Source organism: Bufo gargarizans, chromosome 1 (assembly GCF_014858855.1).
Source record: "Bufo gargarizans isolate SCDJY-AF-19 chromosome 1, ASM1485885v1, whole genome shotgun sequence".
Lineage (NCBI taxonomy): Eukaryota > Metazoa > Chordata > Amphibia > Anura > Bufonidae > Bufo > Bufo gargarizans.
Window position 1 is genome coordinate 634,676,221 of NC_058080.1, and position 26,658 is coordinate 634,702,878.

General features: G+C 41.7%; 1 protein-coding gene across 1 annotated transcript in view; it reads left to right on the forward strand.

The window, feature by feature from the left end:
- The first annotated feature begins 1,455 nt into the window (after positions 1–1,455).
- The window catches only part of LOC122929129 (protein limb expression 1 homolog), a 128,383-nt gene continuing 103,180 nt past the window's right edge, over positions 1,456–26,658 (forward strand). Inside the window, exon 1 of the mRNA XM_044282623.1 lies at positions 1,456–1,701. Coding sequence (XP_044138558.1) covers positions 1,620–1,701 — 82 coding nt within the window. The 5' untranslated portion in view covers positions 1,456–1,619. The remainder of the gene's footprint in view (positions 1,702–26,658) is intronic.

The window sequence follows — 26,658 nt, forward strand, 5'->3', positions numbered from 1 at the left end:
ATCATTTACGAGGCACATAAAAATCGTTTGTCGGCAACACATTGCCCTGTGTAAAAAGAGATGTGCTGCCAACAGACAATGCAAGTGTATGGGGATAAACAACTGTAGTGGCGATCATTCATCCCCATGCAGCTGAATGAGCAGGCAATGAACTGTTTATTCACAGTTTTTATATTTTTCCCAGTCTTCATAATAGTCAAACACTCATCTGTGGCACAGCTTATACCAAATTCCCTGCACTGGTCTCAAATGCAATTGCCATGCCTGGTTCCCTTTGCCTGCCTTACGCTGGGTTCAGACCTGAGCGTTCGCGATGGAGCGCTCTGTATGCGCGATTGTACGGGCGTTTGCAATCGCGCATACAGAGACAAGCGAACGCCCATTGTCGCGCGTTCCCGCTAAAGTCTATGTACGGGAACGCGCGACAAGACGCCCCAAAGAAGCTCATGTACTTCTTGGGGCGTCGGGCGTTTTACAGCGCGATCGTACGCGCTGTAAAACGCTCAGGTGAGAACCATTCCCATAGGGAATCAATGGTTCTTGTCTGTTGAGCGTTTTACAGCGCGTAGGAACGCGCTGTAAAACGCTCAGGTGTGAACCCAGCCTTAGGCTACTTTCACACTTGCGTTTTTGCTGAATCCGGCAGGGTCTAGCAAAAACACTTCTGTTACTGATAATACAACCATCTGCATCCGTTATGAACGGATCTGGTTGTATCATCTTTAACATTGCCAAGACGGATCCGTCATGAACTGCATTGAAAGTCAGTGGGGGACGGATCCGTTTTCTATTGTAGCAGATTGTGGCGGAGAAAACGGATCCGCCCCCGTTGACTTGCATTGTGGGTCATGACAGGTCTGTCTACCCTGCATCCCAGGACGGAAAGCAAACCACAGCATGCTGCGGTTTGCTCTCCGGTATGAGAAAGGAACGGAATGCATTTTGGAGCATTCCGTTCTGTTCAGTTGCGTTGTGTCCCCATTGACAATGAATGGAGACAAAACGGAAGCGTTGTTTTCCGGTATTGAGACCCTATGACGGAACTCAATACCAGAAAATATTAACGCGAGTGTGAAAGTAGCCTTACCCTGCACCCCACGAGCTCCATTCTGTATGAATGACTATAATTCATTCATATTGTTTGCTATTTTACTACCAAGAGGATGCACAATGCATATGTAACTAGGCAATTCTTAATAATATTTATGAATAATATTTATCATGACCTGTACATAGAGCAAAACATAAAGAAGCAAATAGCAATACAAAAGATGAAGTGAAGTGAAATCATGGCTGGTTGTTCCCAGCCTCATTCAGCAGGGCGGTGGGGGTGTGAATGGAGGAATGCCTGCGCTGGCCTGTAGGTGGGTGTGTTTCACAGAGAGAAGCACTGGGAATGGGTCTGTCAGCCCAGTCATACAGCTAATTAGCTCAGCCTTCAACAAAGATAAGCAAGGCAGGGAGGGGGACCCCCTGAGGGGTTTCACATTCTGGCCAATGCCTGATTGGCAGATGTTTAAAGAGTTCTCCCTAATCCACTGCATCAATGAAGTGCACACATTCAGTGCAGAGATGGGATAATCCAGGCATGAGGACAGTGTGCAGTGCAAGCAGCTAACATGGACAGGACCCTAGACTCTCTCCAACTCCTCGTCACCCAGGTGTTGCCACAGAGTGACCCCAGCATGGTGTTCAGAGACTGTAAGTATGGCCCGAAACTTGGGACTACTTGTCAGAATGCTGTACATGGATTCATGCAATGTGGATACTGATGGAATAATATGGATGCACCTATAGGATCTGGAACATGTGCTTAGTAGTTCATTCAGTTGCTGCAATCCAGTTTATGTTTATTTTTATTAGATATGTTCTATAATGCTGTTAGGTGCTTTACTTGTGTTATTTGCTGAACACTGGGCACATATAATAGGAATATGCAGCTGGTACTGTATACAGGAGGGGCAGTATAGACTGGTACAGGTGTGAAACTAAAAGTGCTATCAATGAACTATATACCATATGTGTCTGCATGTAGACCGCCATCAGAAAGGTCCCCTGTGTCTGATTTATTATGCACTGCATTGTGTTTTATGATATAGTACTTTCATGTATCTGCTGTCACTTCAGCTTTCCAACTAAGAATGGCATGAGCAGAATCCTGGGACTTGTAGTTCCACAAACTACAGGCATCTTACAGCTGCGCAGGTTGTGTAAGACTACAAGTGCCAGAATGCCCTGCCTGTCAGAACTTGCTGCATTGCTGAGAAAGCCAAGCCTTGTTCACATATCTTCATCTAGCAGTTTCCTCTGTGGTTTGTGGTATTTTGTTGTAATGATTTTGGACATATTGTAGATGCTTTTCCGACCCCTATTTCCCACAGTCTTTAATTATCCTGAGAGCATGGCAGCCTGTGGCCATGTAACTGGCAAATTATGCTGGTACTTGTAGTTGCAGTGTTACTTATGAACGTTTCATTTAACAATCTTCTATCCATTATTGTGTTATTAAACCTTCTCATCTTTGAACCTGATGGCCACCACGTTCGCAAAAACCTATCCGGATTATTAAGCTACTGTTTAACCACCGACTTCTGGGTATCCATGATTTACATTTCCTTAAGTAAATAGAAAGATGAGAGATTCATTAAAGTATGTTTAGTAAGTAAACATGCTCTTATTGTACCTATTAAATAGTAATATCCTCATGCCCTCAAGCTCCGAGTGGGAGACAGTCATTAGTGTTTATGCAGACAGTGTATTTCTTCCAAGACTCCCCCAGCGCACAGTGGTGTGGTCTATACTAATGGTGGCCATAGAGGGGTTAATACCTTATGTAAGCTCTGACCACTGGAAGTGGCATTAAGGAATCAGGGAATGGATCACAACACTACACTTGTATCAACATCAACCAGTTTCCCATTCAGTGCAATTTTGTATCTGAATGCCACGATTGGAGCAGATTTGCTATGGGAAATCATCCTGGGTTTACGTATATTAGTTGTGTCTGACCACAAGTCTGTCTGGAGCTCTATCTGGCACACCATAGGGGGCACGGAGGCATGCTTGCAGACCTACTTACAAGCCGGGTCAAAAAACGCTGCAGTTATTTTACACAAAAAAAAACAAAAAAAAAAAACTGGTGCAATGACCCCTATGTGTAGTGCCAGATTGCCAGACATATGTGAATGCACCCTTAAAAACTTTTTTTTTTTTGCATGTATCTTGCTCCAAGTCAGTTGTTCAGAATGTTTGTATGATGGCAGCCAATTCTGTGTGTCTACCGATATAAGTGATGATACCCAATATAACAAACAGTACATAACCAGGAGAATACAGTTATGTAAGATATGTCATCTATTGGTAGAAAGTGTCATTGACCATGTCTTATAATACAAAGTATTGTAGATAGATATTCTGTAAATGAGGAATCCATGATGTTAAAGGGAACATGTTATAGAGCAGGAAATGCTGAGCAGATTGATATATAGTTTTGTGGGAAAAGATTCAGTAAAACTTGTAATTTACATTTTAGATCTCTGCTCATTCTGGTCTTTGAAGTTCAGGAGGCGTCCTATCAGTGACTTGACAGCTACCTCTGTATACACAGTCATAGAGGGAAGGCTGTTAGTCACTGATAGGACCACCTTTCTGACTTCAAAGCCCAGAATGAGCAGAGATATCGGAAAATATATAAGTTATACGGAATATTTCCGCATAAATCCATCTGCTCAGCTCCTCCTGCACTATAACATTATAACTGCTGATTACACTGCATTTTTATGGTGACCGGTCCCTGGAAAGTGATGTCACTTGTGTCATATTTTGAGTGTCCCATGACAGGTTTGTTGATCGTGTAAATATCATGTAGCCCTGCCACCACCTGCATGCTGTGAAAAACTTTTTCTAAGTCTCCTTGTGGTTTTATGACATGTATAAAAATGGCGGTGTTTATCAGTAAACCTATTCAGATTAGTCATGTGGCTTGCAGGCAAGAAGAGTTGTGGTGAGACAACCCCTTTAAATGCCTGGCTGTGATAACAAAATGTATTATAAATTATACTATTTTGATTTTGCACCCACTTCCCTAGTAATATTTGTTTTGAACATAGCAATGTTTTTTTTTAAATATATAGATGTTGGTAAGGCATTGTTCACATCTCCATTTTTTTTAGATCTGGCAGGCTGTTCCAGCACAGAGCAGCCTGCTGGACCTCATGGATTTGGCATTGGCAGATCGTCTATTTCATTGCCGGATCCACATTGACCAAGGGTTTGGCTTTGTGTCTCATGTTAGCTCTCGTCGGAATGGAAAAGAACTGTACAAGAAAGATGATTTGCATCTTTCTCTCAAGGGAATACATTTCCTCAGTGAACAGTTCAAAGTATTTGCTAAGGAGCATTTAGACTAGGAAAGGGGGGGACAAAGAGTGATAATCCATCAGTCCGACTGCCCCCCGGAACAATGCCAGAAGATGCCAGTAGCACATAGGTTAAGAAGTGACAAGCTCAGAGTCTTGTCTACAATTGCTCGCAGTCTAGGGAATAAGATCAATGCACTTGAGTCTATAATGGCATCTGAGAATATAGATGTAGTGGCTGTTAGTGAAACATGGTTCAATGGGAGTAATGACTGGGATAGAACAATACCAGGGTTCTCTCTATATAGGGAAGGCAAGAAAGGGGGAGGGGTGGCACTGTATGTGAAAGATGGCATAAAATCTAATTTAATACAAGTTAGCGAGACCAATTTAGAGTCAGTTTGGGTTACGTTGCAGCTTGATAATCATAAGGTAACTCGTGTAGGTTTGATATATAGACCACCTTGCCAAGTCAAAGAATTAGATGATCTACTAGTTGAGGAAATAGCTAAAATTAGATTGAAAGGGGAAGTTATCATTATGGGAGACTTCAATCTTCCTGATGTAAACTGAAAAACCAAAATAGCTAGTTCTGCCAGGAGTACAGATATTCTAAATTCCCTACTGGGATTATCTCTACAGCAAGTAGTGGAGGAGCCAAACCGGAAGGAGGCCATTTTAGATTTAGTATTCACAAATGGGAATTTGGTATCTGATATTACTGTAGGGGAAAGCTTGGGATCTAGTGATCACAAGTCAGTGTGGTTTACTAGAAGTACAGTGACTGAGTCACACCACACAAAAACAAAAGTTTTAGATTTTAGAAAAACTGACTTTTCTGAAATTAGATTTGAGGTATACGAGTCCCTATCAGATTGGAATAGTTTCAATGGAGTCCAGGAGAAATGGGACTAATTAAAAGTGGCACTTTTGAAGGCAACAGATAATTGCATTAGGCTTGTCAGTAAAAGCAAAAAAAGGAAGAGACCACTGTGGTACTTAGCAGAAGTGGCCAAAATCATTAAAAACCAAAATATAAGATAGCATTTAGTAATTATAAGAAAAAACAAAAAATGAGGATGACAGGGAAATTTATAAGATTAGGCAGAGAGAGGCCAAGCAAGTTATAAGAGCTTCTAAAGCACAGACAGAAGAGAAATTAGCTCAGTCAGTGAAAAAAAGTGATAAGACATTCTTCAGATACATAAATTAAAAAAGGAAACTAAAACAAGGAATTACCAATTAAAAGCAAAAGAAGGAAGGAATATGGAAGAAGATAAAGAACTAGCTAACTGTCTCAATTAATACTTCTGTTCAGTTTTTACAAAGGAAAATGAAGGAAAAGGACCTCAGTTAGGGAGGAAGACTAATGAATCTTTTGATGCATGTGTCTTTACAGAGGAAGAGGTTCTAAGTCAGCTGTCTAAAATTAATACAAATAAGTCACAGGGGCCTGATGGGATGCACTCAAAGCTATTAATGGTTTTGCTAGTTCACCGCTAAGCTCTTAACAGATTTATTTAACCAATCACTGGTAACAGGAGTCGTCCCAAAAGATTGGAAATTAGCAAATGTTGTGCCCGTTCACAAGAAAGGTAGTAGGGAGGAATCGGGCAACTATAGGCCAGTAAGTCTGACATCAATAGTGGGGAAATTAATGGAAACCATACTTAAGGAGAGGATTGTGGACCATCTAAAATCCCATGGATTGAAAGATGAAAAACAGCATGGGTTTACTTCAGGGAGATTATGTCAAACTAATCTTATAGATTTTTTTGGATTGGGTAACTAAAATAATAGATGACGGAGATGCAGTGGACATCGCTTATCTAGACTTTAGTAAGGCTTTTGATACTGTCCCACATAGAAGGCTTATCAATAAACTGCAGTCTTTGAGCTTAGATTCCCATATTGTTGAATGGATTAGGCAGTGGCTGAGGGACAGACAACAGAGGGTTGTAGTCAATGGAGTATATTCAGACTATGGTCTTGTTACCAGTCAGGTACCTCAGGGATCTGTTCTGGGACCCATATTGTTTAATATCTTTATCAGCGAAATTGCAGAAAGTAAGGTATCTTTTTGCTGATGTCACAAAGATTTGTAATAGGGTTGATGTTCCTGGAGGGATACACCAAATGGAAAAGGATTTAGGAAAACTAGAGGAATGGTCAAAAATCTGGCAACTAAAATTGAATGTTAAGTGCAAAATAATGCACCTGGGGCGTAAAAACCCAAGAGCAGAATATAAAATCAGTGATACAGTCCTAACCTTAGTATCTGAGGAAAGGGATTTAGGGGTCATTATTTCAGAAGACTTAAAGGTAGGCAGACAATGTCATAGAGCAGCAGGAAATGCTAGCAGAATGCTTGGGTGTGTAGGGAGAGGCATTACCAGTAGAAAGAGGGAGGTGCTCATGCCGCTCTACAGAGCACTAGTGAGACCTCATTTGGAGTATTGTGCGCAGTACTGGAGAACCATATATCCAGAGAGTACAGAGAAGAGCTACTAAACTAGTACATGGATTGCAGGAAAAAACTTACCAGGAAAGGACCTTAACATGTATAGCTCGGAAGAAAGACGAGACAGAGGGGATATGATAGAAACTTTTAAATACATAAAGGGAATCAACAAGGTAAAAGAGGAGAGAATATTTGAAAGAAGAAAAACTGCTACAAGAGGACATAGTTTGAAATTAGCGGGGAAAAAATTTAAAAGTGATATCAGGAAGTATTACTTTACTGAGAGAGTAGTGGATGCATAGACTAGCCTTCCTGCAGAAGTGGTAGCTGCAAATACAGTGAAGGAGTTTAAGCATGCATGGGATAGGCATAAGGCCATCCTTCATATAAAATAGGGCCAGGTGCTATTCATAGTATTTAGTATATTGGGCAGACTAGATGGACCAAATGGTTCTTATCTGCCAACACATTCTATGTTTCTATGACTGCAATGAGGTCAGTCAGTCATCTGGTTAATTTCCGGCATAATTGCTGTGTTTCGACTGGACAAAAAACGTTGCATGCAACGTTTTGGTGTCCGGCCGATATCCTGTATTTGCGCTGGATAAGACTGCCTTCACAAGTCTGTTTTGGAGATTCCCACCATACTTGTATCTCCTATATTGATTAACAAAAACTAATAGAGTATTAATTGTGGGCTCTTCTATAAAACATCCATAAACCCTAATAGAGCATATAGTGGTTCCTGATGGGACCAGAATGTGCTGACCGCTGGTGGTCTGGCTCCTGGAATCCTGAAAGATTGGCTATCATCCCGTTTTTCCACTTTCGGAAAACAACTTTGCAGCTAATTTTGTTTTGCATTATTCCAATACATTTAGAATGACTGTAGGATCAGACTACAAGTTTGCTTGTTGTCTGTTACTGCATATAGGCTTATATGTTTCCATAGTATCTCACAAAAGTGAGTACACCCCTCACATTTTTGTAAACATTTTATGATCTCTTTTCATGGGTCAACACTGAAGATATGACACTTTGATACAATGTAAAGTAGTCAGTGTGCAGCTTGTATAACTTTGGTGTGCCTCAAAATAACACCACACATCCATTAATGTCTAAACCACTAGCAACAAAAGTGAGTACACCCCTAAGTAAAATGGCCAAATTGTACCCATTAAGCCATTTTCCTCACCGCAGTCATGTGACTCGTTAGTGTTACAAGGTCTTAGGTGTGAATGGGAAGCAGATTTGTAAAATTTGGTGTTATCGCTCTCATAGTCTCTTGTACTGGTCACTGGAAGTTCAACATGGCACCTCATGGAAAAGAACTCTCTGAGGATCTGAAAAAAAGGATTGTTGCTCTACAAGATGGCCTAGAACCGGAAGGGGGGAACCTTTTTGCTGCCGTGGTCCATTTGGATATTTGCAACATCGTTTGGGGGCCATAAAGAATTATCAACTTAAACATTGAACTGCTATATTTAGTCAAACCTATAAGTGACTTAGGGGTAAGTTACAGAAATTGCGCTTCAATTAAAAAAATCTTGAGCGCTGTATTTTTGCAGCACAAAATGGCGCCTGTACTATATATAGTGCGGAATGCACACCGACCGGTGCCCGTGTATTGCGGATCCGTAAATGCGGTCCGCAGTACAGGCACAGAGCGTACATGTTCGTGTGAAAGAGGCCTAAAGGTGCTGGACTGACCAAACATGCCCAAGAGAGTTGAGGTAGTGCTGGAAGATAATGATGGCCACACAAAATATTGCAGTTTGTGCACAGTTTGGCCACTTTCACTTAGGTGTGTACTCATTTTTGTTGCAAGCGGTTCAGATGTTAATGGCTGTTTGTTGAGTTATTTTGAGGACACACCAAATTTACACTGTTATACAAGCTGCACACTGACTACTTTACATTGTATCATAGTGTCATATCTTCAGTGTTGTCCCATGAAAAGATATAATAAAATATTTACAAAAATGTGAGATACTGTATGAGCTGCAGACACAAAGCAATAGGACCATTTTAATTAATATAATTTAAGTTGCCTCTTTTTAGTTTATGTACTCAGTAAAACAAATTTGCTGCAAAGGTTGAGATATCTTTAAGAATAAGAACACAAGCCCTCTATAATTGTGCAGTTTAATAGCTAATTGGACATCAAGCCCACATACAAAGAAGCAGACTGACATTAGTTTTGCAGATCTCAAATTATGTTCAATATTGGTTGTTTAAGGAGACTTTAAATCCAGAAATGTTTATTTTTTTTATATATATGATAATTTGAAACAGACATGACATATGGCACTGTAGGGCAGCAGTAGCAGAATGATGGTGTGTGAAATTGATGTCGGTGAGAGAACATCCTGTATATCAGTCAAATGAAGATATACTGCCAGTCAGTAAATCATATCCATGATTTGTTTTAAGTTTGCCAGTTTCCTCCACCTACTATATATTTCACTCCACTGGGAGGCGATCAAGGTTTTTGATGCAATCCTATGGCTTTCCAAGGCTGGCAGACTTCATAGGTATTTAAAGGGTATGTGTCATCAGAAGATGACCTATTGTTTTAATCATGTTCTTATGTTAAACAGAAAAAATAATTGTAAGTGTTTTTTTTTCTTGTTTGTTTTTTTTTTTTCATCACTATGTTTTTAAAAATGTATATAGTCCTGCAATTTTCACACTGGCCATTTGACCTGGCCTAAAATATAAACCTAGTGGATTATAGATATTTTAAAGGTCCAAATTGCACCAAATAATGACGTTTCGGTCTAATATACAGGTAGAAACCATACAGATAGTTTAGCAAGGAGAAATTTACCAAATTGAATGCTCAGTTATGCAGGGATAGGGGGACTTTGGTTAAAAAGAGGAAGTGTCTTCCAAAAGAGGGAGACTGGTATCTGATAACTTTTTGTGAGTAGTGCATGTATGATATAGTTATGGATATTTGGCTTTCAGGTGAAATTTATGGAAACCGCAAAAAGTTCACGCTACAGCAATATTATATCATGAAAGTAGGGCATTTAAGTAGAAGCATGCAATGGTGAATTCCTTATCTCGAACAATTTATTAAAACAAGAGCCAACAACAGTTGTGTGTATACTCCCACAAATAAAATGTCAATGTCTCAAAAACTTGTCATGTGGCCTTGAGCATTAATTATAGCTTGACAACAACGTCTCATGCTGTTCACAAGTCGACTTATTGTCTGCTGAGACATGGCACCCCACTCTTCTTGAAGGGAGGCTCTCAGGCCATTGATGTTCTGGGGTACAGAGTTACATGCCTCTACACGGCGACTCGGGTAATCCCATAGGTTTTCAATGGAATTCTGATCTGGAGAAAGTGTAGGCCACTCCTTTTGAGGTACCCCATTCTCCAGCAGCCCTTCCCTAATGATGCGACCTCGATAAGCTGGCGCATTGTCGTCCATGAAGATGAAATAAGGCCTAAGTTGTTCATGCAGAGGCACAATGACTGGATTAATGATGTTATTCAAGTAGTATGGGCTTGTCACTATACCATTCACAAAGTGTAGGGCAGTTCTATATTGACTAGACACTCCTGCCCACACTGTAACAGCACCACCACCAAAGGCTCGTCTGGTGACAACAGTGGCTGATGCATAGCGCTCTCCTTGACATCTCCAACATCGGTGGCAGCCATCATTTCTGCTCAGCGTGATTCGACTTTCATCAGTGAACAGCACTGAGGACCACTGGTCTCTTGTTCAATGTTCCCTGGCCCATGCAAGACCATGATGCCTGTGGCCAGGTGCCCTTGCAGGTCACTAAGCACTCAGACCACGCTGATGTAAACAGTTTTGAATGGTCTGATGTTCCACTTGGGTGCCTCTCACCTCCCTTAAATGTACCTGGAGTTGTGTGGCATTCGTCATCCGGTTCCACAGGGCATTGTTCACAATGAAGCGGTCATCAGTGTGGAATGTGGCCAAAGGACGTCCACTTCTATGCCTTTCTGTGACTCTTTCAGTCTCTGTATCTCTGATGCAACCTGCTGATGACACTCTGTGACACTCAAAGCTCTAAGCTCAGTCGCCACTTCCGTCTGAGAACATCCTGCTTGAAGCCTCGCAATGGCGAGGTACTGTTGATCAACTGTTAGGTATCGTCTTGGTCTCATGATGTCAAAATGTGAACAGCATGATGAAGAGGACCATTTAAATACCAATTCTAATTGAACCAGGAAATGTATTGGCCGATTCATGAATCAAACACCCGTTGTGAATTTTGCCATTAAGCTCCTTGTTAGAGAACAGCAAGTTGTGCAAAAAGTACTGGAACAGTTGGACTAGTGCATTCAGAAGTTTAGAGAAGGTCACATTAAGTTCACTTGCAAAGGTTAGAGTGCATTTTAGGTTCATCCTGAAATTTCACCCACAAGCCAAATATCCCTAACTTTTTGTGTACTATATTATTAGTCTGTGGTAATTGGTCAATGTTGTTACTGATCACTGGTATCTGATTACTATGTTATATATATTATCAGTCTGTGGTATCTGGTCACTATTGTCACTGATCACTGGTATCTTATTACTATATCATACATATTATCAGTCTGTGGTATCTGGTTATTATCTCTGATCGCTGATATTTGATAACTACTGTATATCATGCATACAGGGATCAGCAACTTCCCTCACTCCAGCTGTTCTGGAACTACAACTCCCAGAATCCACCTTTTAACTTCTATGGTAGTTGGGGTACTTTCACAATAGTGTTTATTCTTTTCCGGCATTGAGTTCCGTCCTAGGGGCTCAATACCGGAAAAGAACTGATCAGTTTTATCCTAATGCATTATGAAAGGAGAGCATTCCGTTCAGGATGCATCAGGATGTCTTCAGTTCAGTCTTTTTGCCTTTTCAGGACTGAGATAATTTATCTCAGTCCAAAATTACGGAACACTTGCCGGAATGCCGGATCTGGCATTTTTTTTTCCTATTGAAATGCATTAATGCCGGACCCGGCCCCGAGTGTCCAGGCAAAACGGATCTGTTTTAGCGGTCTGCGCATGCTCAGACCGCAAAAAAAGTGAAAAAAATAAATGCCAGATCTGTTTTTCCGGATGACACTGAAGAGAAGGATCCGGCATTTTAATGCATTTGTCAGACAGATCAGGATCCTGATCCGTCTGACAAATGCCATCAGTTTGCATAAGTGTTGACGGATCCGGCAGGCAGTTCTGGCGATGGAACTGTCTGCCGGAATCCTCTGCCGCAAGTGTAAAAGTACCCTTACAAGAACAGCCTACTAAGTGTGCATGCTGGGAGTTGTAGTTTTAGAACAACTGGAGTGCCGAAGGTTGCTGATCCCTGTTACATATTATCAGACTGTGGTCACTGATCGCTGGTATCTTAGAGCTATATTATACATATTGTCAGTCTGTGGTATCTGGTCACTGATCACTGGTGTCCGATAACTATATCATACATATAATCAGTCAGTGGTATCTGGTTTCGGTTGTGTCTGATCAATATTAATCATTGGATGAATGTAAAACTTTTAACGATACAGAACATCACCAAAACAAGAATCACATTGATGGTTTTGAGGGTTGTCTGTAAAATCATAGGTTTCCCAAATACTATAATTTTTTCAAAGTAATTAATTCGCTCATCCTTCACCCTGGAAATAACCCATGCCAAGGAATTGACCCTCAGTGCTATGGGATATGTCCAACAGATGTTGTTTTCTCAGAGGTCGAGCATGTGCAGTTACATATCCTTCTCATATTGTAAGCTATTGTCCTCTTTGCACACTTGTGGTTAATTGGTGTTCAGTGAGCAGGGCAATCATGTGCAATGAGGACCGCCATGTCTCTATGCCATTCATGTGCTCCCCTACATTCTCTTGAGCACCATATGAAAGTTGCAACCCGACAAGAACAGGTGAACAACCAGCTGAAACACCAATTGGAAGTTAAAAAAAAATAATAATTAAAAGGTCTACACTCAGGAGTGGTCAGGAACGTGTCTGCAGCCAAGGAGCAATATGGGGGCAGATTTACTAAACCTACAGATGGCAAAACTTAAATTGTCAAGACCTGCACCAGATATATCACAGTCCTTCAGTGGGAAAAAATTACAGCGAAAAAGAGGACCACCCAAAATTGCATCAAAAATTGTCTTTATCCAGATGGTTCAACAAAAAAACGTGAATGGGAACAGTTCCATAATAGCACTTATAGCCATTACACAGTATATAGAGCGGTGCTGTGCCAATGCCTGGCCCACAGGAGCTTGTTCAAACAGCTTCTTGGCGAGGGGACTGGGAGTCAGACCCCCAGAATGAACACCGGTCAGAATGAAAGGTAGTCTTTTTAATACTGGCCATTATACATAGACAATTTCGTAACAGAAATATTTGTTTAAGGCTCTTTTTAAAGAGGCGGTCTTCTGTGGAGCGTTTACTGTGACCTATTTCTGCAATGTTTAATCCACAATTACGGTTTATTGCTGAATTTACCATAGTGGAAAAATTTAAACATAATGGTATGTGGTAAATGTTGGATTCTGTCAAACAGAAACAAATCCTGAATGCCAATGTTCCAGTCAGCGAAGAAACGGAAGCTGAAAAGTTGTTGGCTATTTCCACAAGAAAATGATCCACTTCAAATCCACCTTGAACCACTTTAAAAAATAAAGATTAAGGACCTTGAATGATTTTCACAGTTCCTAAATCTGTGGTAGATCTCATATATGTTGTGTATGGAGTATATCCAAAAAATATTTCTGGATGAGAAGTATTCTGCCAGAAAGAGTGGGAACAAATTCATATAGTAAAATACAATAACTATTAGCTAATTATAAAAAAAACCAATTGGAGACTGATTGTGCCAAATGTGGTGCTAGTATTGAATGACTGGATGTCACAATCTGTCAAATGTTTTTTAACCATGGTAAATCCAGCAATTAAAGGGAGACGGCAGCTTATAATGGTCCAAATTGCTGGCAGTCAGCACTAGGTAAGGGCTGTGGAGAGCAGCACAAACGTACCTTTTGTAGAGCTTTTATTATCAGCAGTAGTGAGAATGTGAACTTTTTATTTTGCCAGATTCTGGTCCTACAGGTGCCTGGGACAGGGCTTCACTGTGAAGTGCCCTCTGCATTCAGCTACTTCACCCCCCCCCCACCCCTTCCCGCACACACACACACACACACACACACACACACACACACACCTCGTCTGCTCTGAGTGACAGCTGTAGCATCCAATCCAAAGCCAAGGCAACTATTCAGAATGGAGGGACTGTGAAGCAGTTCAATGCAGGATGCATTTAATAACACATGAACTATAATGGATAAAGCCACACAAATGTTCCACATGTATCTGCTATGTCCTGCACTGAAATCCATGACCAGTGCAAGGAAGAAAGAACGGCTGTCTTTTAATGACTGCACTCAGATCTCTGCATCAGAAGGATGCAACTGTTTTCTGACAGCCATGTCTTTGTAAATCATCTGTGATATTTCTGTGTCCTAATGGTTGGGAACTACGCAGCACAGAATTATAGGTCATGTGTGGCCTCCAGGTCAGAGGGTGCCCCCCTGATCTAGACTCACAACGCATTAGTGTACACTATAGGTAAAATATGAAAAGGAGACAGTTCCACATCTGGCAAATTCAGTTTATCCAGGCCAAAATATGGGTAGTGTTTATATAAACTCTGCCTAGAAGTTGGCAGTCCTGAGTGGGTTTGGGGATGTTCTGTGGACAGGGCTTAAATGCTCCAAATTTACCAACAGAAATGATAGGAACTATGGGCACAGATCTGTCAACAGCATCTTGTTGATTGTTTTCAGGGAGCAAAAAGATATATAAAAAAAAAGCTGAGAAATAAGTGAAAACAGCAAAACATAAAAAAGATCTAGTACAAAGAAGCCAGATTTATCATGTGCTGACTATAAAACAAATATTAAGTGGAGCTTCACTGTACGTTTAGGTGACAGCATTGATGTGGTTGCTGTTGTTCAAGACCATTCCAAAATTGCCAATGCAACTGCTCCCAAAATCTATTATTTTACAATGGAAATATGCTGAACATGCATGTTTTCTCCACACTCCAAATCATCTCCATATGTTGTGCTGCCCACAAAAGGGAAATACACCCTACTTATAAACAGATTATTATATGTTCCCTTTAACGAACCACAGTGTGATTAGCACTAATGGAACCTCAGTCATGCTCTATCTCCAGCCTTTTCTTCGGATGCCGATTTAGACCAGTTGTGTTCCACACTGCGCTTCTTCCAAGTATCTCGCTCTTAGGAACATGACATATCATTATAACTGCATGATAAGGGATTATCATGCACAATAACTGCTCTTTAAATACCAGGGTAGAGGCCAGAACATCATCATTAACTATAATAAATTCATAGAGTACATTCAGTGTCTGGGCAACAAGAAACTCTGGGATCATAAATTAAATTGAAAGCACCTTTTTATATAAATTCGAAAAAGTCTTCAAAGGTTTGTTTTCAATCGTGTTCTTGTAAAGCCAGATAGGAGCGGCTCATGTGCTTTTGATTTTCAGTAGAACACTGTGTAAATGCAGAACAGGCATGGCAGGGAAGGATAGCTGCATTCAGCTACGCGCTGTCTAGATTAAACTACCTGTTAAGTGGTAATAGGTTGTTTCTTCAATGACTCACTTATGTTTCATGAGTGTTTGTTGTATAGTCCTTTTGTGTACAGTCTAGAAGGAGCAAATGCTGTGCAGGTGGCTGTAGACTTCCCATGTCCTTAGTGTCCTACCAGAATTTTAGAAGAATTTTGATATCTGACTTTTTAATCTAACCAGACTGCCTATTGCTCTGTAATTCCTCTAGCGCCGTTCTATGGAAGCAGTAGGTTTATTAGCTTCAACTTTCTTTCATACATATATAACACTGCCGCCTCCGCAGCACATAGTCAATGTACAAAACGCGTGTTGAATAAAGTATCATAAAATGGTGCTATGCATAATATGGTGGCTCAACTGTTCAATATTGTCATTCAACATAAAATGGTGGACATATTTCTCTCTTAAGTATCTGTACTCTCGTTTTAAGTTATTTAAGCACTTTATGATCTCTCTGAGACTTATATCTGAGGTCTAACTTATAGTTCTACTTGCTCAATTTGGTCACAATTTGCAGTATGCAGTTAGAAGTAACTATTTGCAGATTGGTTGAGTATGATCCGGTATGATTGTATGCAATTTGGATTGCCATATGGAATTTGAATGGTTGCAATTCTAATGTATTTGCAATTGGTGGAACTGTAAGTAAACACACACATATAATGGGTTCGGTATACAGTTCTAATCACTATATTAACAGTAGGAACATTATATAACTGTTTTAAATACCTATTTTGGCCTCTCTGCTTCCATAAAACACAGCTCTTAGTGGAGTGAATGTCTGTTCAGCTTCTCACCTCTGGTGTAATGATTCTAGCAGCTCCTGCTAGGATAATTTCCCACACAGGCTGTGTGTGAGGCTGGCTTTGACTGGTCAAGACTCCTGCCCAGCAACAACAGTTTAACTCTATGCTTTCTGTTTCTGCTGTGTCATTGAGCTTAACTTACATTATATAATGAATCTTAAAGGCATATTATCTTTTCTGCTTCTAGACATGAAGTCACTGTAAATAACTCTGCTTTTGTCTTTAACACTCAAACATAGGAACTGTATTAAGGTTATTGGCAGGTTTAGCTGTATAAACATATAAGCTATATTGGCAACCTATGACAGGTCTTAGCTGGCCAGCTACATGAATAGCTGCCATGGATGGATCTTACAGAGCAGTAGCTGGTCTTACACAGTTGCTCTCCACTCTTACCACCATAGAGGTGTCCCACAAGACATCGATTATACAATAAAAACATAAAAAATGTTCTCCAATTCTTTCTAACTGATGACCTATTCTTTTATATAGGTCATCAGTATCTGATTAGTGGGGGTCTGACACCCAGGACCTGTGTAAATCAGTTGTTTGAGAAGGCACTGGCACTTCGGTGAGCGTTGAAGCCTTCTTGCAACTTACCAAGCACAGTGCTGTACATTGTATGAAAGGGGCTGAGCTGTGCTTAGGCTATGTGACTGATGAACGTGACATCACTGGCCTAGGGTCAGCTGTGAGCAGGCTGCTGTGCTACTGCGAGTGCTGCTGCCTTCTCAAACAGCCGATCGGTGGGGATCCCGTGTTTCAAATCCCCACCAATCTGATAGTGAAGACCTATCCAGAGGATGGGTCATCAGTTAAAAGCTGTTGTAAAATCTATTTAAGATTAATCACAGTTGTGTATACTTCCTTAGGTCAAATTCACTTGTCAGTGAAGCTGAGCGCTTCTACAGCAGTTGGACCTCCATCAATCAGACACTCATTCCCTGTCCTGCATATAGGGGATGCATTGTTAAAATGGGACAACCTTTTTAAAGGTTTCTCTCATTTCATTTCCTATAAAGCTGTGTGAGTGGATGAGAGTTTGCAAAAGTTTGAACATTGGGTTTCTGAAATTGGCTTTAGCTGTAATTTTCTGGAGAACCTCTCCAAAGATAGGGGCAACCTATTATTGCCATGATTCATAGTCAGCCATAGGTTCACATTGCTGTAAAAAACACCCGTCACCCATAGAATAATATTATTAAAACTCTCTTGCAGAAGGTTGTGGCCACCGCATTGCACTGTTATAACACGGACGCTTGCAATATGTTCTGTAGTCTGAAGTCACTTTTTAACAACTTTACATAATCTTGCTTTTGGTTACAGCTTGTAATGGGAGCCAGCTGCAGCAGGGTGCACTTATGATTTTTATGTTTAAATGATATGGTTTTACTGATTATGTGCCATTGATTGATTTAAGAAATGTAATCTAGCCTTAGGAGCCCTCTCAAAATGGAATTTCATTATGTAATAGATTTCATATTGGATTTTCAACCTCAAATACTTCACTTGTGGTCTCCCCTTTATCACTCTGGTCTCCATTGTAAATTTTTGGGCTGTGGCTTCTCAGAGAGATATACATAATCCTGCTTGGCATTCCTGCCTTATATGAAGGATGGAATGAGCGCAGGGTTTTATTATGCTAGCACCTCTTGGATATACAAATCATTGGTGTCCCTGATAAGAGTCCCCTAGTACATCTCAGGCACTGGGGGATAATGCGTGTCAGAGGCCAGCTCAGCAACGTCTGGAGTCCATGTACATTTCCCTTCTTCAGTAGATACTTATTTCAACATATCATCAAATGCTGTCTCTCTTCTGCATCCCGTACATGTGTTACCGGTAATTTATTTTTCATTCATGACATATAATCCATTGTTCTATATAACAAATATTTTCCATAAATGCTTTACTATGTTTATGGAGCCGTTTTTATCGCATTTGACACCTCCAGCTACATTAACAGTTGCTAGATGTGGATATTACCTGTTGGCAATAGTACTTTAGGGTCTGGTTCACAAAACCAATTTTTAGCCTGCCAGAAGATTCTGATTTAATCGAGGGAAGTCAAGACCCTTGGGCCTTTTTCACATGAGCGTGATTGTCTCAGGGTGCGTTCAGTAAAACTCACGCTATTTCGCAAGCAAGTTCAGTCAGTTTTGTCTGCATTTGCATTTAGTGTTTCAGTTTTTTCCGTGCGGGTGCAATCAGTTTTGATGCGTTTTTCAAGCGCATGAAAAAAAACTGAAGGTTTACAAATAACATCTCCTAGCAACAATCAGTGAAAAACGCATCGCACTTGCTTGCGGATGCAATGCGGTTTTCACTGAAGCCCCATTCACTTCTATGGGGCCAGGGCTGTGTGAAAAATGCAGAATATAGAACATGCTGCGATTCTCACGCAACGCAGAAATGATGCGTGAAAAATAAAATGTGCACAGACCAATTGAAATGGGTGAGGATTCAGTGCGGGTGCTATGCGTTCACTTCATGCATTGCACCCGTACGGAAAACTCACTCGTGTGAAAGGGGCCTTATGTAGCCAGAACCAAGTGCGTTGCCCAAACAGTCCATTGAATTTGATGAGAACTGTGTAGTGCTGTATTTCCCCTTGGTTGTGGATTCTATCAAGGTAGGCACTTACCAGGTTCCCTTGCAGATTAGTAGAGCAGGATACTATGTGACCTGTATAATTGTGTCCCACTATTATTTTTTTTTCCCTCACACATACCCTTTAATGTTAAATACTTTTAAAATCCAATAATAGTGAACTATGCTTAGTGTCGTTTTGGGTTATTTTTCAGAATTACCTGCCATGTGGATGTACATAAGGAATAACATTATAACTGGCTATTTATGACTTGTATCAAGCATTTTTAGCAGTTTTCCCCTCTGTCTGTAATTCAATTTTTTTCTGAGCTGTTGGGTGGAGACTAGCTGTGTTCATGTCTGCCCAGACAAAGGTGATGGATAAACTGTGGAATACCGCTTCCTAACTCCGGGACATTAACATGAACAGTTGATGTAAATCTAGCAGTTAAGACTGTAAATCAGCTTTAAACATCCATAAACCATCAGCAGTCTCAGTTCTGTGTCAGTATCTCTGCCCTGCCTGTCTACAGCTGCCCCTCACTTCTCTTCCTCCGTCTCTTACTCCACCTTCCTCCCCTCGAAAACATTTCTATATAATCTGATCCTTTAGTGAACAGGCAGCCCCTCTTCACGGAAGACAGATCTGAGCTGTTAACTGATAGTGAAGAGGAGGAGAAAGCAGAAGAGGAGGCTGATGAGAGGAGAAGGGAGTATCTTTCTCTGATAAGATATATTATACAGTTTCTTATATTTGCCTGAACTATTAATTTATGGAAAAATAAAACTAAAGTTACTCTTTAATATGTGTGATTTTTTTTAAATAATTTTCATTTTAAAGCTTTACAAAATATTCCAGATTAAGGGAGTACCTAAACTGCGGGTTTGAGGTGTTGATTCAGATGCTCGTGGGTCCAAGTATCTTGGGTAGGGCACCTTTTTAAGTTGCATTACTGAAATAAATGAACTTTGCATGATATTCTAATCTTTCGAGTTTCACATATATATGTGTGTGTGTGTGTGTGTGTATATATAATCAATTTTAGTTAGGTAGTGTTAGTGCAGATTTTTGCACGCAACATCTTTGTGCGTATGTGCATCCTGCACCTGTAACTTTTATTTTATTTTTTATTTTTTTACTCCTTTTCTCTGTATTTCAAATTTATTACAAGCCCTTTCACGTGTGAAAACACAACATACACACCCCTCACACTAAAATAAGAATTACACATTTTACACGTCACACCCCCATAAAATAAAAATGTCCCGTCTCAAAGAGTATACTCGGCTAAAGAGGCATACGCCATCATTGCCTCTGATACTGAGTCTGCCAGTGAGGAAGAAGACAATGCCACTTTCCTCTACTCCTCTACCCCAGCATAATCATCATCCGCTGATGAGACCCTCTAGAAGGTGCCCCAGAACAACAGTGGAGGCAGCCCCCCCAGAGTTAGACCATATGGACCCCACCCCCTGATGAATATCCGTCCCAAATTCCGGATTTTGAGGGCAGATCAGAAATACAGAGACTGTGCGGGCTTCACTGAACTAGATTTTTTTTTCTAAATCATCTTCTCTGAAGATTTTGTGAATTTAATGGTAGCCCAAACCAATTTATATACCCAACAATTCATTGCTTGGAACACTACATCGGCATATGCTAGACCCCTAGGTTGGACCCCAGTAAGTGCAGCAGAGATGAAGTTTTGGGGACTCGTGCTGCATATAGGCGTTGTAAAGAAGCCAAACATTAGACAATATTGGAGTTCGGACATTTTCTACCAGATTCCAATTTATAGTAAGACCATGACCTGGAAGCGATTTGAGTTAATTCGGAAATTCCTACACTACAACCACAATGCACAGTGCCCACCCCAAAATGACCTGACATTTGACCGTCTTTTCAAGGTTAGGCCTGTCATTGACCACTTTAACACCCAGTTTGCTGTGGTATACAACCCTGATAGAAATGTCTGTGTAGTTGAGTCCCTGTTACTTTTCAAGGGAGGATTAAATTCCGCCAGTACCTACCTAGCAAACGTGCAAGGTATGGCATGAAGATTTACAAACTTTGTGAGAGTAACTCCGGGTACACCCACAAGTTCCGCATTAAAGAAGGGAAAGATTCCCGGATAGAACCCCCAGAATGCCCCCCCTCATCCTAGGAGTTAGGCCTCATGCACACGACAGTTTATTTTCACGGTCCGCAAAAACGGGGTCCGTAGGTCCGTGATCCGTGACCGTTTTTTCGTCCGTGGGTCTTCCTTGATTTTTGGAGGATCCACGGACATGAAGAAAAAGTCGTTTTGGTGTCCGCCTGGCCGTGCGGAGCCAAACGGATCCGTCCTGAATTACAATGCAAGTCAATGGGGACGGATCCGTTTGATGTTGACACAATATGGTGCCATTTCAAACGGATCCGTCCCCATTGACTTTCAATGTAAAGTCTGGAGTTCTTTTATACCATCGGATTGGAGTTTTCTCCAATCCGATGGTATATTTTAACTTGAAGCGTCCCTATCACCATGGGAACGCCTCTGTTAGAATATACTATCGGATATGAGCTACTTCGTGAAACTCAGATCCGACCGTATATTCTAACACAGAGGCGTTCCCATGGTGATGGGGACGCTTCTAGTTAGAATACACTACAAACTTTGTACAAGACTGCCCCCTGCTGCCTGGCAGCACCCGATCTCTTACAGGGGGCCGTGATCAGCACAATTAACTCCTCAGGTGCCGCACCTGAAGGGGTTAATTGTACTATCATATCCCCCTGTAAGAGATCAGGGCTGCCAGGCAGCAGGGGGCAGACCCCCCCCCTCCCCAGTTTGAATATCGTTAGTGGCACAGTGTGCGCCCACCATCGGGCCCCCCCTTCCTCCCTCTATTGTTATAAATCGTTGGTGGCACAGTGTGCGCCCCCCATCGGCCCCCCTCCCTCTATAGCAGTAACAACATTGGTGGCAGTGTGCGGCCTCCCATCTCCCCCCCCCCCCCCGATCATTGGTGGCAGCGGAGTTCCGATCGGAGTCCCAGTTTAATCGCTGGGGCTCCGATCGGTAACCATGGCAACCAGGACGCTACTGCAGTCCTGGTTGCCATGGTTACTTAGCAATAGTACAATAGTAGAAGACTCATAGTTACCTGCTTGCTGCTGCGATGTCTGTGTCCGGCCGGGAGCTCCACCTACTGGTAAGTGAAAGGTCTGTGCGGCGCATTGCTAAAGAACTGTCACTTACCAGTAGGAGGAGCTCCCGGCCGGTCACAGACATCGCAGCAGCAAGCAGGTAAGTATGAATCTTCTACTGTTGTACTATTGCTAAGTAACCATGGCAACCAGGGCTGCAGTAGCTTCCTGGTTGCCATGGTTACCGATCGGAGCCCCAGCGATTAAACTGGGACTCCGATCGGAACTCCGCTGCCACCAATGATGGGGGGGGGGGGGGGAATGGGAGGCCGCACACTGCCACCAATGTTGTTACTGCTATAGAGAGAGGGGGGCCGATGGGGGGCGCACACTGTGCCACCAACGATTTATAACAATAGAGGGAGGAAGGGGGGGCCCGATGGGGGGGCGCACACTGTGCCACCAACGATATTCAAACTGGGGAGGGGGGGGGGTCTGCCCCCTGCTGCCTGGCAGCCCTGATCTCTTACAGGGGGATATGATAGTACAATTAACCCCTTCAGGTGCCGCACCTGACGGGGTTAATTGTGCTATCATATCCCCCTGTAAGAGATCGGGTGCTGCCAGGCAGCAGGGGGCAGTCTTGTACAAAGTTTGTAGTGTATTCTAACTAGAAGCGTCCCCATCACCATGGGAACGCCTCTGTGTTAGAATATACTGTCGGATATGAGTTTTCACGAAGATCTGAAAAAGCTTTTATGCAGACAGATCTTCGGATCAGTCTGTATGAAAGCAACCTACGGCCACGGATCACGGACACAGATGCCAATCTTGTGTGCATCCGTGTTCTTTCACGGACCCATTGACTTGAATGGGTCCGTGAACCGTTGTCCGTCAAAAAAATAGGACGGGTCTTATTTTTTTGACGGACAGGATACACGGATCACGGCCTCGGCTGCAAAACGGTGCATTTTCCGATTTTTCCACGGACCCATTGAAAGTCAATGGGTCCGCGAAAAAAAAACGGAAAACGGCACAACGGCCACGGATGCACACAACGGTCGTGTGCATGGGGCCTTAGTTGGAAGATAGTGTGGGACTTACTGCACCCACTGCTGGATAAGGGTTACCACCTCTATGTGGATAACTATTATACCAGCATACCCCTATTCATGTCCCTAACTACCAGAGGTACTATGGCTTGCGGCACAGTGCGCAAACAGAGTGGCCTCCCTAGATCCCTGGTAGGGCAACCACTGAGAATGGGTGAAAGTAAGGCTCTCCGCCATGAGAACATGCTGGTGGTTAAGTACAAGGACAAAAGGGACGTCCTAATACTGACCACCATTCACACGAACATCAGCTCCCCTGCTCATGTATGAGGTACCACAACCACTACCCCAAACCAGTTTGTATCCTGGACTACAACAGGCACATGGGAGGAATGGATCTTTCAGATCAACTTCTGAAGCCCTACAGTTCCACACGAAAAACGAAAGTGTGATACAAAAAGCTGGCCGTACACATTGTACAGATGGCAGTGTGCAATGCATGTGTGCCATTTCAATTTGCAGGCCACACAGGAACTTTCCTTCAGTTCAAAGAGGTGATTTATCAAGGGTCTAATTTTTCAAAGCCAGGCCGGGGAGGGTCCCAGTACTTCAGGAAGTCATGGTGCCCGTGTTGTACCAGGGCAACATTTTCCAGGTCAAGTCACCCAGACAGCAAGGAAGGAAAGGACCCCAAAAAGATGCAGGGTGTGTTCCAAAAGGGGGATAAGGAAAGACACCATTTACCACTGCGAAACCTGCTATGAAAAACCTGGCCTGTGCATGCAGGAGTGTTTTAAAATCTACCACTCCTCCATGGAGTATTATTTCCACCACTTAAAATGTTCGTACAGGGGTGCTCTTTCCAAAATGGGGTCACTTCTCAGAGTTTTTAATTTCTGGGGACCTCCAGGATTTTTTTAATGCAACATGGCACCGAAAATATAATATAAAAATGAAATATTTTGACTCAATTTTACCACTGCCATGAAGTACAATATGTGAGGAGAAAACAATCTCAGAATGACCTGGATAAGTGAAAGCGTTTTAAAGTTATCACCACATAAAGTGACACATGTCAGATTTGCTAAAATATGGCCTGGTCCTTAAGGTGAAAAATGGCAGGGTCTTGAAGGGGTTAAAATGGATTGGCACATAATTAAATATTACATTTCTCTGTTAGATCACAGAAAACTTTAGGCGAGATGTCTGGCCCTGATAATCTGACCTCTGCGCCGCTGCTCCGAGTAGAAGCACAGACACTGAGGTTCTGCTTCTGGAGCAGTGACTGTTCATGTGCCGTAACCTGAAGTGAGGGGTGCATGCGCAGTCGATGCTACAGTAGTGGCAGCAGAGCCACTGCACCTGCATCGCTAATCGCCGCAAGATGTCTGGTGCGGCGTAAGATGTCTGGCTCTGTCAATCAACAGGTTGGTGGGTGCTTCTTCACCAGTGGGGAAAGCCCCAGACTGGTGAAGAATTTTTGCTAATGAGATTAATTGAATTGCTCATCTTTACCCAGGAGCATTTTATTTTTTTTTCTAAGTGATTACAAATGAAAAAAATAATAATTTTATGATCTAATAGAGAAATTTTTAGAATTTATTGTAGGACAATCCCATTAATTTCTAATTAGGACTAATATTTTACTTCCATTCTCTAAATAGAATAGTATATTTTTTTTTAAATGGTGCAAGCTCTACAAATGTGCAGATATACTTATGTTATTGTTATGACTTTTTAGCTTTTTAATGCATTTAACATTGTAAAGATTCCATTGTAAAACATCTCATTGACAGTCCTGATCCGACATGCAGTTTATTTTTTCTGACTAGTGAATAAACAGGGTCATGAAATGTAACAGTGCCTGAATAATGCACAAAGATATTTCATGATTGAGAATAGAAAGTCTTTTTGGCCGACACATCAAAGCATTGCATTTATGACAAAGATTTCCACACGCCACTATTTTTATGGCATGGAATCTATACACTGAATGTATTCAAAGAATACTGTGAGAAAGCCAGAGCCAAGATTTTATAAACCAGGTTAGTAAAGATGTTATCTTCTATAGTCAGATCTTATTATTTCATGGAGACAGAACACCCCCCAGTTATTTTTATGATAAAAAATGAGCTAGCGCAGAACAGCCATCAGTCAAGAGTTAGACTTGATGTATATAGCGTCAGGTCTGCATGATTTGATTTTATCCTACCTCCCTGTATTGCTAAAAAATACACCTTTTCAGGTTTAGATACTTTTTAGGGTTCATTCACATGTGTGCAACTGTTTTGCGGTCCGCAAATTGCGGATCCGCAAAAGACAGACACCAGCCTTGTGCATTCCGGCTAGCACTATGATAGAAATGCCTATTCTTGTCTGTGGCTGTGGACAAGAATAGGTCATGCTCTATTTTTTTGCGGGGCCGCAGAACGGAAGTACGGATGCGGACTGCACATGGTGTGCTGTCCGCATCTTTTGCAACCCCAATTGAAATGAATGGGTCAGCACCCGTTCCGCAAAAGTGCTGAATGGATGCTGACCCATTATGCGGACATGTGAATGGACCCTTAAAGAGAGACAACACAAACCACTTTAAGAATTGTAAAATATATAAGTAGTACATTTACTACGATAATAGTGATAATCAGGCAGATGTATGTCCTTCATTTAGCAAATTGAGTAAATACAAAGTATAGAAAACTTCCAAAGAATAATGGTTGAGTAAAACACAACACATAATTACTGTACATGCCAGGGGGAGAAAAACAGAACTGGATCGCACATTAACAATGCTATGCTTTGATCTACAGTCAGGACCATAAATATTGGGACATCAACACAATTCTAACATTTTTGGCTCTATACACCACCACAATGGATTTGAAATGAAACTAACAATATGTGCTTTACCTGCAGACTGTCATCTTTAATTTGAGGGTATTTACATCCAAATCAGGTGAACGGTGTAGGAATTACAACAGTTTGCATATGTGCCTCCTACTTGTTGAAGGACCAAAAGTAATGGGACAGAATAATAATCATAAATCAAACTTTCACTTTTTAAAACTTGGTTGCAAATCCTTTGCAGTCAATTACAGCCTGAAGTCTGGAACACTTAGACATCACCAGACGCTGGGTTTCATCCCTCATTTTCCCTTCAGTTTTGTCTTCAGCAAGTGAAATGCATGCTCAATCGGATTCAGGTCAGGTGATTGACTTGGCCATTGCATAACATTCCACTTCTTTCCCTTAAACTCCTTGGTTGCTTTTGCAGTATGCTTTGGGTCATTGTCCATCTGCACTGTGAAGCGCCGTCTTATGAGTTCTGAAGCATTTGGCTGAATATGAGCAGATAATATTGCCCGAAACACTTCAGAATTCATCCTGCTGCTTTTGTCAGTAGTCACATCATCAATAAATACAAGAGAACCAGTTCCATTGGCGGCCATGCATGCCCACGCCATGACACTACCACCACCATGCTTCACTGATGAGGTGGTATACTTAGGATCACGAGCAGTTCCTTTCCTTATCCATACTCTTCTCTTCCCATCAATTTGGTACAAGTTGATCTTGGTCTCATCTGTCCATAGGATGTTGTTCCAGA